The following is a 17231-nucleotide window of genomic DNA, read 5'->3' on the forward strand; positions in this document are numbered from 1 at the left end:
TATCTATCTATCTATCTATCTATCTATCTATCTATCTATCTATCTATCTATCTACCTACCTACCTATCTATCTACCTATCATCTCTCTGTGTGCATGTTTAATTATTAAAAATTATGTGTGTTTGGGTGTTTTGTTTGCATGTTTGACTATGTACCATTTGCATTCCTGGTACCTGAGGAGGTCAGAAAAGGAAGTCAGATTCCCTGGACAATTCAGTATCACACCAGGAGCATAAATATCACCACCTGGATATACCGAATCTAATCCTGTGGCTGTGAAAATTCTAAACCAGGTTTTTACTATCTGATCTTATCCACCGTCACACACTCCAAATTAAATAATGGTCCTTCAAAAGAAAAGACAGAGTTAATTATCTTATGTATTTCAATAATTTTCCCCTGGAAAAAAAAATGAACAAAGTTTGGAAACATACATTTAAGGTAAAAATAACCTATCTAGTACTTAATTAATACTAATGAAACATTAAATATAAGATAAACAGATCAGTTACTAGTTTAAAATTACATAAAAGCACTCTGCTTATTAAAAAGTCACCTAATTGCTTATATGAAAGTTTAATAATAAACTATAACCATAATGAATTCATAGTGAAATGTAAAATACTTAAAAATAAAATATTAAAAGTTGTCATTTTGGAATAAAGCAGATTTATGTATATTTTAAAATGAGTAAACTTTAAGATATTCTTAAATAAAATGAATAAAATTCTCAAGTTTGGCAAAATAAAGGATACAGGCAAGTGCTTCAATTGCACCTTCTTGTTTGACACTGTCATCAATTGCTCCCAGCCATGGAAGTACCTTCTCCAAAAAGATATTCATTGTTTCCATGGTAGCTATTTTACTCATGACACCCATGCAACGAGCTGCCATGTGCCTCACTGCAGTGCTGGGGTACTGAAGGCACATATAAAGATGAGGCAAATGCTGTACCAGCTATAAAATAGTTTAAAAAAAAAAAGTAATTACAAAATTTATCAGAGTTCAGTGATCCTGACTTTGTTCTAGGTAACATACTTTGCCAGATATTTCCAAGTCCTGGCTTCCCACACCATTCTGGCTGCAACAACATCTCACTGTTAACTGTCCACTGCATAGAACATTAAGGCTACCAGTGACAGTCAAATACTTGTTCAACAGTGAGGCCAGCCTCACATTTCAGCTGAGTACAAGATAAAGATGAAGCTCTTACTTTACTAATAATAAGAAAGAAGATGGGGAGAGCTTTCTTTGAGAAGAGGACTTGCTGGTCTCAAACTTCTACACACAAGCAATCTTTCTATCTAATATTCCAAGAAACTGGGAAATAGAAACAGGCCACCATGGATTATCAGAAATTCTTAACAAGAAAAAGGACATAGTTTTATTCCTACTATCTCCTAAATTCACTTTTATGAATTTTATTTCAAGATGTTACATAGTTACAACGAAGTAAAACTGAAACTGTTTACAATACCACAAATGGCAAAGAGCTTCCCTAACGTAGATATTAAAACCAAATAATTTTCTACTTTCTTCTTTCCTCTGTGTAAAGCCAAACCAAAACCAAAACCACACACTAGTGTCCCCTGGCCACTGACCAGCTCCATCTTAGCAAGTGATCTCCGTCACCTCTGCTTGTCCTGAAACATGTCCCGCTGCCTAAGCTCTTCCTTGTGTGGAGCTCTGCCTATGATTGGTCTAAACAGCACATACTTTTCTTTTGAATCCTCCTCCTTCCTTCAGAACCCTTTCCACAATGCTCCCAAGTTTCCAAGTTGTGTTCTATCATTCCTGCACCCTTTCACAAGTCCCATAAGGAAGAACTAGAACATATTTTCTAGAATGCCATTAGTAAGGATAAAAATTATGTCTTAAAAGTATTAAAATTATTTAACAAGACAATTTATTTTATCTGAAGAAGCACCACACATATTAATTACCAAGGGATGAAGTGCAGAATCCATGGAAGCTGCTGCTACTTCAAAAACTTGCAGAGAATTCACCAATTCTTGAGCAGGACCATCACCTCTTTCTAGAAGGGACTTTCCATCTAGTCAAATAAAAGTCATATCATTTGTAAATAATTTTTAGAGCCTAGAGACCACAAAAATTATTAATACCCTCCCTCAGCTAGTATACAAGTATAAACAAAGCTTTTTGTATTAAAAGTGGTATGACTTTATGAGCTCAAATAATGCACTAAAAAGATTTAAAACAATAATGCACTTCAAAATCTATTTTTAAATATATAAGAGAAAAGGGAGAATGTATACAAAATAACATGAAAAGTATCAGCTTCCATTTCAAAACTTACCTGCTGGTATCCAGGATAAACAGAAATTAAATGCAGTTTTAAAAGGGTATCTAATACATACTGAAAAACCTGCACTTGATTTAAATAAATACATACCGAAATTATTTAGGTCAATCATAGTCTTCAATGGGCCAACCATAGCATCCCAAAGATGTGGCAACTTGACTGCCATTTCAGCACCAAAATGTTTCACTATAGTTGTTAATGCAAATTCAGCTCCTCTCCGCTGTACCAGATAAGGCTTCTGACCCTAAAATCCAATGTTAATTGAAAGGAAAAAAAAAAAAAAAAAAACAACAACAACATAAAAATATCTACTATGTATTACAATTTTAATCAGAAGGATTTTAAAAAATTGACAGTGTTTCTGTTAATCAATGAAACATTACTGGATTTATTTATGACCACTGCGAATATTTTCCAAAAATCAATTCCGCACAGGCCTAAAACTCCTAACTAGATTTTTTTTTTTTTAGTCTAAAATTCGAATAAAATAAGAAATAGAAGGACACATGCTATTTCTAAAGACAGTTATCAGTGTTGTTTTTTTTTTTAAATGTTCCCTGCCCCAAAGAAACAGCAATCCCAGAGATGAAAACATCTATTCTTATTTAAAAATCACTGCAGAGAAATGGTGAGACTGTGTTCTTGCTAATCCCAAGAGTGGTACTCTTTTATTTATCAGTAATTAAGTTATAAAACTGTTTTCTCTCAAAGACTACTACATGTTTTAAATTAAAGTAGAAAAACTGTACAGAGAATGATGATGAACTCAGGAGCTGAGGGAAACCTATGACAAAGAGTTTATTTGAGGCTGGCCTGGACCACACCAAAGCGGGGAGGGAGCAGCAGTATAAATTATAGAGCTATAAGTATTAAATCATGGCAAATTTTTTCATGAAAATTATGGAGAGAGATAAATATGGAAATATATTTACAAAAAAAATGTTTCAAAGGAAACAGAGAGTTAGGATGCTGGTTTTAATGAGAAACTTAACCATAGCCCATATTTTGCAAAACACATCTTTTTAGCACTAATACTTTACTGTAGAGCCAAAGTTACGTTCCATGTCTTACAATCAAAAGAACAAGAACAGTCATCCCATTGTTAATACGCTACTTAAGGGCTATGGCTATGCCTTAGTACAAAGCATTTGCCTGCATTCCTGTTCCTGCAATATTATCTGACTCTTGTGCATTCATTTGATTCCCTCCTTCCTCACTCCCAGTCTAGCCTTGTAATCCTCTAATTCAGCCTCCCAAGTAGTAGCATTACAGGTGTGGACCACCACCCAGCCTAAAGCACTTTCTGAAACACTGGTTATGAGCCAGAGGTGTTGCTCAGCTAGCAAAGTATTTATCCAGCATGCACAAGGCCCTGAACTTTATCCCCAGTACTGAAACACACCAGGTAGAGTGGCTCTTGGGAGGTGGGTGAAGGAGGGTTAGAATTTCAAGGTCACTCTTGGCTACACCGCTATGCTTTAAGTCAGCCTGGGATACATGAGACTCTAGCTCAAATACAAATACTCCCACTGGACATTTTAAAGTAGTTTTTAACAAAACAATGGAAAATTCATACATATCATTACAAATAGAAAGCATCTTTATAGCAGATGTCATTATACTGGTATGTCATTATAAGTCAGAGAAGAAGGGAATTAACAGTGAGGTGATGGGCTGTTCATATGGAAAACTGTATTTACAGCCTTATCCTGGTAAAACACATTTAATATCATATAATATAATGGTTGACTAAAGGTAAGTGTTAATATTTGGATGCTTGTACAATGGTTCTCAGAATATCACCAGGAATTCTTGACAGTGATAGGACAATGAACAATTAATCAGCAGCCTTACCAGGCCACAGAGGAAGACAATGCAGTCCTGATGAGACCTGATAAGCTAGGGTCAGATGGAAGGGGACAAGGACCAACCCTATCAGTGGACTTGGAGAGGGGCATGGGAGGAGATGAGGGAGGGTTTAGGAAGGAATGAGGGAGGGGGCTACAGCTGGGAAACAAGGTGAATAAACTATAATTAATATAAAAAAATAAAATTTAAAAAATAAAAGAAACTGGGAATAAAGAACAATTAATCGTCACTACAGTTTAATGCTGTTTAATGACCTTTGTAGTCAATGCTTTGAGAGTAAGTCAGTTTACATTTACTGAATAGCTTATGCAATCACAATCAAAAGTAGTTGCTACCTAGCAAGATAAAGTCATACAAATTATAAGAGAAATTTAAAAATTATTTAGATCATGTTCCTAAAATACTTTAAAAACTCATTAGTACCAGTCCTTTTACTTGTAAAGAGAAAAATAAAATTCTGAAACCTAATGACAACTTAGTTTTTAACATAGAAACCAAATATTTAGGAGTAAAAGCATTCACAGATGGGGGAAGGGGGAACTATTTACCTCATCAAGTTCAACCAGGATATTCCCACTACTTCCTGCAGGTAGATCTGCGATTTGAGCTTTGATTGCTTTAGGGATAGGACCTCGCCTGCTTGTGATAGCAAAAGCTGCTTTCTGATGCCTATAGAGTGTAATGATACCTCTGTGCTTGGTGACAGTATGGTGCATTCCATCTTTTTCTGAGTTGGAACCTAATAAGAAAAAAAGCTATTTAATCAAAATATAGGTGAGCAAATGTTTTCTGCTTCTAAAGAAACATAATGTAATTTTAAACTCAGTAAGACCTCAATTTTTATAGAGGATATTGTTGTTGTGGTTAGATAATGAAATGGTAACAAAACTGTCTACTTGAATTAAGATTTATATTAAACACAATGGAAGTTGCAGAATAAAAAACAATAAAAAATAGCACATGCAATGATAGTCCTAGAAATTAGAAACATTAAAAAAATATTTCATGTTTTCTCTAAATGTTCATAATCACCATGAATTTAGAAAAACACTGACCACTGCAAAGTACTTTCTCTTCACACAAAAAGATGATGATCCTACTACATTTTTAAAGTTAATATTAATAAACATGAAATTTTCTTCCTTCTCATTTGTTTTTGAAAGCTATAAGTCTATTACATTTCAAATAATTTAGGCTTTCCCAAATCTTGATTTAAAAAAAAAATCATATAGGATACAGCCTATGCCAGTATTATTATCTCTGAGATTATCTTAATAAAAGAATTATTTTCTATAAAAATAGAAAACTTTGTGTTACAGAGAAGGCCCCAAGGTTCATAAGAGCACTAGCTATTCTTCCAAAGGTCCTGAGTTCAATTCTCAGTAACCACATGGTGGCTCATAATCATCTATAGTGAGATCTGGTGCCCTCTTCTGGCATCCAGACAGAAAACTGTATAAATAATATATAAATAAATTTTTTTTTAAAAAATAGAAAACTTGTTTATTTGGCATTATTTATCAAACAGACTTTACTCATATCATAACATATCACTAAATTAAGAAACCAAATTATTAACATTTGATACACCTACTTTTCTAGCCTAGTTATAAGCCACACAATGACTTTCAAGGTTAAAGAAGGCCCAACACAGACGTCAGCCAACTTACATCACTTCTGATAATGGATGGCTCATTTCCACACAAGAGTGCTGACTGACGGGCAAAAACACAAACTAATACAACATTTTTGTTATAACCAAGCTTTGTTTTATGGAGAATAGAAATGGAGGGAGTGGCTCTAAAAGAAACTGGATTTGTGCTTAAATTATCCCTATAATCCAATGAAAACAAACATAAATGGTCAATTCCTTCTCTATGCAGATAATGGTTTAGATAGATACCTTTAGAGTTTTCCTGGCCACTTTGTGGTGGTACTGGACATGTTACACAGGGAGTGAGGTATGGATCCACACAGAGAGAGCTACAGAGGTTTTTAATAACTTTTGAATTGGGACATGGTGTCCTTGCCGTACACTGCTGAAGAAGCTTAGCTATGTACTGAGCAGCATAGTTCTGTACTAGCGTGTTCTCTTCTTTTTTAATTGTTTCCATTAGCGGCTTTATGACAGGATTTAATTTTTCTGGAAGCTGCTGCAAGCTTACAACTGCACATGCAGCGAAAGTATGCACTCTCAACTGCAACACTTGCCACTCCTGGTTCGTCTCTGCAACTGCCATTTGGACCTGATGTCGTTTACTATCTAACTGCTGTAACACTTGAGGATTTAAATCAAAAGTTGATGTGACTTCATTAAAAACAGTAGTTACCTAGTAAAAAAAAAAAAAAAAAAAAGAAGAAGAAGAAATGAAAAATAATTAATTACAACAACCCCAGATAATCTAAACTTCTAAATGGCAGTTTTCTGTTTCACTTGCAAAAGTCCCATAGTATCAAGTATAGTTTTTTTTCCCAAGTATTACTATTTAGTAAGCTAAATAAATGTCTAAAACAGCCCAACTAAAAGTGGCGCTTAGTCTGTCTTCTATACTTTAAGATATAAAAAGAAGCATTATATACTTTAAGATACATTCTCTTAAGAGAAATACAATTATTCAATGTACCAAATTTTACCTAACTGGTAAAACTTGAAAGCTACAAATACAAACTGCTAATTTGAGAAATACCAAAATTCACAAACTACTTCTCTACTCCAGAAACAAAACAAAAAACAGAATGAACACACACACACACACACACACACACACACACACTCACACACTCACACAAAGATGCAGTAGCCACTCCAAGTCCCCAATACTGCTGTACAGAGTACTATACAAGCCTCACTAAGAAGCTGTTCTTCATCATTTTAACTTTATCAAGATAAAATTTCTATCATACATTAACTCCTTTGAAGTGCATAATTGAGTGGTTTTTAGTACACTAAGAATTATGGTTCTCCACAATGAGAACATTTTTATCAATCCCAAAAGAAAACTCATATCCATTAGCAATCACTCCTCATTTCCCCAGTCCTACTGAACCTATTCCTTCCTAAAATATAGTTTTGTTGTTGTTTTGGGTTTTTGTTTTGTTTTGTTTTGTTTTTTTGAGTCAGGGTTTCTCTATGTCCTGACTGCTGTCCTGGAACTCACTCTGTAAACCAGGCTGGCCTTAATCTTACAGATATCTGCCTGTCTCTGCCGCCCAAGTGCTAGGATTAAAGGCATGGGCCATCATACCCAGCTACAAATAGGTTTATTTTGGCTATTTCATATGAATAAAATCTCAGTAAGTCTTTTGCTGGCTTTATCATACAGGACAATGTTCTTTTGGGTTCATCTATGTTGCAGCATGTAATGATACTTTCTGTCAAACAATATTTAATTTTTGAATATAACCTTTTTATACTATATCCATTCATCAGCTGATTAATTTAACTGACCATGCCAATTTGCTCATCATGAAAAAACAAAAATCACCTGTATCTAACTCACACTTTGCACTCTGTCTTGTCCACTTGGAGCTATGCCCAAGACTTATATGACATTGTTACATTTAAAAATGTGAAAACACTATCCTAATAGACTATGCCATGCCAGCCTTCAGTAACTATTGACAACTGAGGAAAAGCGTTCAAATAATTCCAAATTAAAACTGTCACTTAACCAATACCGACTAACTAACAGATGGGTAAGACTTAATGTCAATACTCCCCACCCCAAAGTGAAGACAAATAATTAAGGAACTGAGTCAACCTAACACTAAGATAAAGACAAGAGCTTGTGGCCATAGAGCTGCTTTACTCTTCATGGTGGAAGACACAGCATCGGAAGTTTAAGTTGTTTGTTTGAATTTGGGTCTAACTATGGAGCTCCAGAGGTCCTGGAACTTGATATGTAGACCAGGCTGTAGACCAACCTTTAACTCACAGAGATCCACTTGCCTTTGCCTGCCAGGTGCTGAGTTAAAGGTGTGTGCCACAATGCCTAGCATTGTTCTTTTTGAAGGACACAGTCTTACTGTATTGTCCCAGAAGGCCACAAACTCCTAGGCTTAGGGGTTCCCCCTGACTCAGCCTCCCAAGTAGCTGGAACCACAGGCACATGGTGCACTGCCTTGTTTTAAAGGTATGGTTTATGAGTTATTATTGGTATATCTTTGCTTCAAGATAAATGAGGAGGAGGAGGTAGAAAGCAGGGTATTTTTCAAAGAAACTGAAAGGGTTCATCATAGCTGAGCACAAAGGTATAAAAGAAGGGTCAAGAAAAGAACTCTGAATGACCATAGGGGAGTTTGAGCAGGGAACTTCTAGCAAAGCAAACAGGAGCTTAAGCATCGACATAAGAACTACAAGAAGCAAGTTAACTTGGGAGGTAGAGGAACTTGGAGAAACAAGGAATTTAAACAAGGTGATGAAATTAAGAAAAAAAAAACTCTAAATGAACAATGTATGTTCATTTATTTGCAGCCTCATTACATAACCCAGTCTGGCCTTGAACTTGAGATCCTTCTGTTCCAGTCTCCCAAATTCTGGGATTAAAGATGCATACCAACACTCCTGGCTAGAAACAATGTTTTTGTTTTTTGAGACAGGGTTTCTCTGTGTAGCCCTGGCTGTCCTGGAACTCACTCTGTAACCAAGCTGACCTCAAATTCATAAAGTGCTAGAATTAAAGGCAGGAGTTACTGCTGCCACCTGGATAGAAATAATGTTTTTAAGCAGGGGAGGGATGTAACAGAGTAGCACAAAGAACTCTTATTAGCCTAGCACAGTATACAGGATAAAATGGGCCAGGAAATACCTGGAGACTTAGAGAAGAATCAGGACTTAGGCAGAATACCAAAGACTTTGATTGGGGTATAAAAATAAAAATAAAAAAAACAAAAAAGATAAATGAGTCTTTTTGAAAGAAAATGCTGACAAGCTCTCCAAGTGTAGATAAAGGGGATATTTTTCTATTAAAAATTTCAGGTCAATTAACCTAAAAATGGCAATGAAATAATAAAAATAGAAATACCTAGGCATAACAGACTAGGGACTAGAGAGTTGGCTTAGGGGTTAAGAGCACCTGTTGCTCTCGCAGAAGAACCAGGCTCAATTCCCAGCACCCACATGACGGCTCACATCTATCTGTAACACAGTCCCAGGGGATATGTCGCCTCCTCTGACCTCCTCAAGCACACACTAGGTGCACAGACATACATGCATGCAAAACACCATACACATAAAATACTAAAATAAGTTTTAACAACAACAACAAAGATTTTAGGCAAACAGTACTGTGCAAGGATAAAGACTAAAATCATAAAAATGGCAAAAGGTAAGGATAAAAATGTTGATCTCTATAAAATACTTATATTTGGGAAGCAAGAAGGAAACAAGAATTCAACAAAAGGCACATAGCGTAGTGGCTCCTACCCAAGGTTCCTTTTAAAATTGCCCTTCCATTTTAGATACTGATCATAGACCCCTCCCTCCTCTCCTCCCAGCCCATTATCCTCCCATCCCATCCCTTCTCCTCAGAAAAGGGGAACTGCTCCTCTTTACAAACCCACCCTGGTCCACTGAGTTGTATCAGGACTTAGTACATCCTCTTCCATTGACAAGGCAGCCCAGGTAGGGAAGAGTGATCCAAAAGAAGGCAACTGAGTCCATGTCAGATATTACCCATGCTCCCCTTGTTGCTAGCGAACTCACATGAAAAATTTTAAAAATTGCAAAACAAATTTTTCTTAAAATTTTAAAAAATAATCTTTTCTACCAAAATTGCTTGAGTTACAAAGGTTTTATATGTAATTCACAGCCTAATGATTTGTAAGGATGTAATTTAAAAGGGGGGGAGGGAATCTCAAGTTTAGGATTAATGGCTTTGACAAGAGAGAAGATTCTTCTCTCTTTGCTTGAGAGAAGATTCTGTGGGACTAAATGACCAGTGATGTACAGCCTTTGTTCTTTTTTTATTTTTTATGATTTGTTTTCATTCATTGTTACAGCATGGTGTGGTACTCTTGATCCCCTCCAAGATTCTTACTGTTCTACGAGCAGACCCTTATACACCAAAGCGATGCTGTGTTAACCATGCCTCCAAATAATCCGACTGGCTAAACAAACTTGTGTGCATACCTGGGTTGGGCAGAAGTGAGATAGGCAGAACAATGGATAGAGAATTACGGGAGGGAGAGGGAGGAGTGGAGACTGCCGTGGATTTGCATAAAGAAGAACCACATGATTGGGAGGAGGAGTTACTCTGAGGATGGAGAGGAGCCCAGATGAAAAGCACATACAAGTATTTATGGGAATCGTGAATAAGAAGTAGCCCAGATTGGAATAATTAATGCAAATGGCATGGAATGTGGGCTGGGAGGTAAAGACAGCTTAGGGGTTAGTTTCTGCCCCAGAGTTCAAGGCATATTAAAATTAAAAAAAAAAAAAATTGCCCTTCCCTCAGGCTAATAAAACCAGAGAAATAGAATAAAGATTTCACTGGGAAGTAAGGTGTCTTAGATTTAAATTCAGTACTGAAGGGAGAAAAAGAAGATAGGTGATAAATCTAAACATAAGTAGAAAACTTATTCAGACAAAACATGCAAATGTTTTTAATCCTTAAAGCTAGGATTTTCTTAGATTGAAAGAACAAAGAACCATAAAAAGCATTAACCAGTAAATAACATATTCCAAAATTTAAAATATCTGATCATCCAAAGGGCCAGGGATACAGCCAGTGGGTAAGAACACTTCCACATAAGCCTGAGTATGATCCCTGGAAGCCATGTAACAGTAGAAGGAGAGAACCAACTGCCAAAAGTTTCCTCTGGCTTCCACATGCAAACTAAGGCACATAGTGGCACCCGTGTGTATGTGCACATGAGCAGACATGTGCGTACACAGGTGCACGCGCACACACACACAATTTAAGAAAATTCAAAAACAGCAATGAGAAAATTAAGGTGAGCCCCAAACTACATGAGAATAGTCAGAAAGTATGCACCCGGCACAGGCTTGGTGACCAGGATACATAAAGTACTCTTACAACCCAACAGCAAACTGACAACCTAATTAAAGTGAGCAAAAGACTCAAGGAATTTTCAAAAATAGAAGCATGAAATGACCAACAAAATAAAAACATGCTCAGTATAATCCTTATAATAAAGGAAATATATAAACTAAAACCTTGATGATACAATCACACAACCACTGAAGAAATTAATAATAGGCTGAGCATGTCAAACACTGATGATATAGAACAATTACCACTATGTGTACCACCAGGGTGGAGGGAAATGATATAACCACTCTGGGAAAAGTCTCATCTTAAGAATTTATCTATCTCTTTGCTTATTCAAGTGCTAGGAATTGAACTCATAATCTCATATAAATATAAAAACACTCTATCATTAAGCTATAGCACTAAGTAGGCTTTTGTTTGTTTAAGTAAGACATCATCTCTTATGGTTTGGCAATTCTACTGTATTTATCTAAGAAAAATGTAACTATATCCAAATATTTATATAATGGTAATTAAAAAAATATTTATAGCATATCTGTTCACAACAGCTATTAACAGGGCACGTGTTTATCAAGAGGCACTAGCTATGGTTACCCTAGGCAATGTGAATCAAATCAGGGATGCAAAATAATTAATATGTATACATAACATAATGAATTAAAAATTTCATGCCCCAAAATCCTTATGTCAAAGAGCACAGTGCATGATATCATTTAAAAACAATTCTAGAGTGGGCAAATAAATTAATAACAGAAGGCTCAGAGTAACTGTTATTTGAGAGCAAGAAGAAAGGATAGGAAATAGTAACGGGACTGTGTTCTCTATCTTAATTGAATTTGGGTTTCTCTGGCTTATATATTTATTTATATACTTATCTGTAAAAAATCCATAAATTTGTCCACTATAGATTTGTGCCTTCATCTAACATGTAAAATATCTAAATTTACTTAGACATGTATGAAAGCATCAGATGAATTGGTAGCTGGAAAGTAAATATTTTTGAATATATGTGATAAAATGAATGTGGTAAAATGTTAACTACAAAATCTAACCATTGGGTATGAGTGTTTTATGTAATTCTTTTACTTATTCTATCCTAAATGCTGAGAACATGAGCAGTTTTCTTCTAACACTTTTGCTTCTGTATGTTTAAATACTGTCATCTTACTCCAAGGAGAAAACGGTAAATGCAGTTTTTCCCATCTTCTACAATCTTATGATAAACTGAGAAGTGACAAAGCTTCAAGTTTTCCTGTAAGATGTGTTAACCAGTTCTCCACCCTCTAATTTCAAGATATTCAGTACAATGAAATTAGCATTCTAAAGAACAAGGACTGCAGGGCACATGCCACACATCTAACATATTAGTGTGCTTCTCTAGGGACACATGATAAATTTCTAATCTTTATTTCATGCTCTGAAATTAAGAAAGTTACTTCTTTACTCACCAGGTCATTAGCTTGATCTATTGTTAAAACATTGTTGTTCACTCTATTACCAACTTCAATATGTGCATCAGCTAATGATGATATAAACTGTTTACATTCATTCTGCATTCGTGTGAATGGAACAGCAATTTCATCATAATACAAATGTTCTGAAAGGATATCAAGTAAACGTGGCTGCACAGCTAGGGTAACAGCTTTACACTCCTAAAATACAACAGATAACAGGATTTAGGGAAAATAGACAAACATAATGGTAGAAGCCTTCACTTCTGACAACCAAATGTTACATTGCCATTGATTTTGAATCTAGTCTGTTATCTTCCAGAATAGTTAGTTATTCAAAGAAAAAGTATTACAGTGAAACTACTCTGAGATTTTAATGAATGACTACAAGACATGCACATCTAACCACTATAATTCCATTTACTTCTCAACCTAATCTTAGTATGCTCTGAATTTATTCAAAATATGTATATGTAAATAAATAAATACAGCAGACATTTAAAAGTACATTACTATAAAAATCAGTCAGAAAATATCTGGCATGCACTAAAAAATATTGTTCAAAACTTGTTATTAGATATCTTTAACTGTTCAACCACAGCTTCACATGCTGTATTGTAAAAATGGATATAATTTAAAAGCTACTTACCTGCCCCCAAATTTAACTAACCCTTCCCACTCTGGTTGTTGCCTGCCCCAACAACAGGGGGAATGGCCTCAGTGGTGAGCCATGAGGGGTTCTGTGGGATCTGGGTGATCAGCCTGGGCTTCACAGAGTAAATCCAGAGAAGCTCTGTGAGGGTCCAGAAACCGAACTGTCAACACTTGCTGCTGAGTCTGAGAGGCACAAAAACACATCATCACTGCCTCTCCAGCACATGGAGTCCTGACAACAAAACAGATAAGCTTTGCTTCTTTCTAGAGGCAAAGCAGGTCTCAATTGCAATAAAGCATGGTTCAATTACTTTTAGACATCACTTTGACAAACTGCTAAGAGGCAGTAACAAGCAACTCTCACAGCAAGTGCAGACAGTTAAATTTCCAGAATTCTAGTCAATGGAATAAACAAAACCAGCAGGAAGTTTCTTTGATTTACAGAAATAAGTCTTACACAAAATCGTACATCTAACAGAAGCTTTAAAGAGGCTAGAAGGAAATTTGGTTCATTTGGAAAGATCTGAATTTAAATGTGGAGATTCCTTTTTCTTGCGATCAAAATTTCTACCCTTGTTACTATCCATACAAATGGAGCTCTAAAACACAAAGCACTAGCCTGGCAGTGGTGGCACACGCCTTTAATCCCAGCACTCAGGGTCTCTGAGTTCAAGGCTAGCCTAGAGAAGCCTAGAGAAGCTACATAGAGAAACTGTCTCAAAAAACAAAACCAACCAAACAAAAAAACCCACAAAGCACTAAAGATGTGCTACCTCAGGGTAATGACCAACTGGATATATACAGTCAGGTTCTGGCCTGCTTCTTTCTGTACATACACACCTTACTCAGATTGTAGGGGAAGGACAAATACCAAATACGAACACAGCTTAGTAGTCTCAGATATGAATTGGGTACTTAAAAAAAAATCAAGTCAAAAGTAAATGGAAAACAAATTATGATCAATATTATGTGAAATATTTTATAGAGACATTGTTTTTACTTTTATGTTGTAAGTTATAAATAGTCCTAAATTTGCCTTTATTACTTTAGGAAGATACCTTACCTTTTGTAAAGCAGCCCATTCACAGATTACTAATGCAGCACTAAGTCTCTGTAAAGCAGATTTGGAGTTCAAGTGGAAGAGTAGTAACTGGCCAAGAGATTCTGCTGGTTTAATTTCTTGGTTTACCATATTTACACCTGGATCACAAATAGAGCAACAAACTGCTCCTAACAACCTAAAAGAGAAGAAAAGGCCTATATTGTAGAAATTACTTGAGGCAAAATTCTACTCAGCCTATAAATTTCCTCATAAAAACTATAAGTTATTCTTCTATCCTATTTTCACGAACAGACCTGAGGTGGCTTGTCTCTGGTTTTGATGCACAGTCTAATCTATCCCAGGTTGGCCCTCAACTTTTTAAGCAGCTGAGGAGGACTCTGCACTCCTGACCTCCTGCCTCCACTTCTCAAATGATGCCACACATGTGCGCCACCACATTGCTCATGTGGCGTCTGGGATCAAATCAGGAGACTTGGGTATGCTAGACAAACATTCTATCAACTGAGTTACACCTCTAACCCAAAATTCAAATTTTTGTTGTGGTGGTGGTGGTGGTGGTGGTGGTGCTTCGAGACAGGGTTTCTCTGTGTAGCCTTGGCTGTCCTGGAACTCACTTTGTAGACCAGGCTGGCCTCAAACTCAGACATCCACCAACCTCTGCCTCCAGAGTACTGGGATTAAAGGTGCGTGCTACCACGCCAAGCTTCAAATTTCTATTTTTAAAACTTCAAAAACCTAAAAGTATTTACTTGCTTTAATTTTAACTAAGTTAGTACAAAGGAAGAATACCTGACAGACTTATGAAAAAAAAAATCTTCGTTAAATTTTATAGCCATTAGCCAGAATTTTCAATCTAAGATACTTGGCACTTGGAGAACACTCACTTAGCTGCCATCATCCTGGCCCTCATAACTACAAAATCCCTGGTAGCTGGATCTTCCATGATGGTGTCTGCACCTGCAATATACTCCTGAAACACTTCCTTATTCTGGATTTGGCCTTGCCGTACCTTACCACCTGTTTTTTCCTATAGAAAACAAAACAAAACAAAACAGGAAGAAAGTCAATAATTAAAGATTAATCAATAAAGTTTAATTGAAAACAAAAGTACTGTTGCAATTCCAATAAAATACAATTTTTTTCGTAAAAATTTAATGGATAATAATTACTATCCAGAAAAAAATTCCCCTAACTAATGTTAATGAAGGTACTCTTAGAATAAAGCAATAAATACAAGTTTCTTTTCCTTTTTTTTTTTTTTTTTTTTTGTTTTTTGTTTTTTTTTCTGTGTAGCCTTGGCTGTCCTGGACTTGCTTTGTAGACCAGGCTTGCCTGGAACTCAGTGCTGGGATTACAGGCACGCGCCAACACTCCTGGCTGAATAAAATTTCTTAAACAATTACTCTTAGTAATAATGAGCTGAACATAAAAATATCTTATGTTTCTCTATGCTTACCTTGGCTCTAGCTTTTACTTCTAGCAACATATTTAAATCAAAAGGTAAATGAGAAGGCTGCATCATTAAGCAAAGCCAAGCACTCATCCATGGACAAGCAGCTGCTACCACATACTGAACTGAAGCCTTGCTCAACAATTCCATCCAGACCTACAGAGTGAACAGGAGAATAAAAACATTTTTTTATTAAGTGCTAACAAAGTGTAAAACATACTTTTAGGAAAAATAAACTGGAGGGAGTAAGATAAAGCAAAGAGATTCATCTAAAAAGTCAACAAAGGTTCACTTTGAAATATCAGTTTTGTTGATTGGTTTTATATATATGAAACAATGCAAAGGAAAGTTTTTGATTTTGTTGTTTTTAAGAACATGGGGACCTAATGATAAAAAAAAAAAAAAAAAGGACAGAAGAAGAACATGGAGGCCACAAAGAGGGCTCCATGAGTAAAGGCAGTTGCTGCCACACCTGACTATCTGAACCCATATTGTAGAAGGAGAGAACCGACTCCTAAAAAGCTGTCCCCTACCCTACACATACCACGCAAACCCACACGCCCACAAAATGTAAGTTGTGGATTTTTTAAACCAAATTTATTTTTTATGTGTGTGTTTTGCCTGCATGGATGTATATGCACCACATGTATGCCTGGTGCTCATATAGATCAGAAGAAAGTATCATATTCCCTAGAACTGGAGTTATAGGCAATTATGAGCTGCCATGTGGGTGCTGGGAACCAAATCCAGGTCTTCTAAAAGAGCAACAAGTGCTCTTAAACACTGAGCCAATCTCCAGCCCAATAAAATAAGGTTTTTAGAAAAGAATATAGGAGCCAGGCGTGATGGTGCACGCCTTTAAATCTCAACCCTCAGGAGGCAGAGGCATGTAGATCTCTGTGAGTTTAAGGCCAGCCTGGTCTACAAAGTGAGTTCCAGGACAGCCAGAGCTGTTATACAGAGAAACCCTGTATAACAAACAAACAAACAAACAAACAAAAAAAAAAAAAAAAAAAAGCAAAAATGGTATCAGGAAGTTGGGCATGATGGTACGTATCTATAAAGCAGTCATGAGACTGAAGCAGAAGGATCAAGGGTTCAGGGCCGGCCTGAGAGATACCGATAGACCTATTCAACAAACAAAAACCAAGAAAATATTTAATGTTTTAGGATCATGTCATTAGTTTGATATTAGTTTATAATGTATAAGTATGTTTATAAATTAAACATGCCAATGCTCATATTTATCTGTAAGCCCAAGATTGAGAGATAAAAGCAAGAGGACAGGAAGTTTGAGGCCAATCCCAAAAGACTCTGACAAAGTTCCCAAAAAAAACAGAATACCTCTCACCTCCACAGGAACACACACACACACACACACACACACACACACACACACACACACACA

The 17231-nt window shown here is 36.1% G+C and overlaps 1 protein-coding gene across 2 annotated transcripts in view; it reads right to left on the reverse strand.

Annotated features, from left to right (window-relative positions):
* Btaf1 (B-TFIID TATA-box binding protein associated factor 1) overlaps positions 1–17231 on the reverse strand; it is a 94023-nt gene that overhangs the window by 26275 nt on the left and 50517 nt on the right. Inside the window, exons 16-24 of one of the 2 annotated variants that reach the window (XM_055613811.1) lie at positions 15830–15979; positions 15258–15400; positions 14374–14548; positions 12654–12857; positions 6096–6522; positions 4741–4931; positions 2414–2567; positions 1944–2053; positions 756–957 (exon numbers count right to left, since the gene is read on the reverse strand). In XM_055613811.1, coding sequence (XP_055469786.1) covers positions 756–957; positions 1944–2053; positions 2414–2567; positions 4741–4931; positions 6096–6522; positions 12654–12857; positions 14374–14548; positions 15258–15400; positions 15830–15979 — 1756 coding nt within the window. The remainder of the gene's footprint in view (positions 1–755; positions 958–1943; positions 2054–2413; positions 2568–4740; positions 4932–6095; positions 6523–12653; positions 12858–14373; positions 14549–15257; positions 15401–15829; positions 15980–17231) is intronic. The other variant, XM_055613812.1, reaches the window with a different exon arrangement.

The sequence above is a fragment of the Psammomys obesus genome, unplaced genomic scaffold (genome assembly GCF_907164565.1).
Source record: "Psammomys obesus unplaced genomic scaffold, mPsaObe1.curated_primary_1811, whole genome shotgun sequence".
Lineage (NCBI taxonomy): Eukaryota > Metazoa > Chordata > Mammalia > Rodentia > Muridae > Psammomys > Psammomys obesus.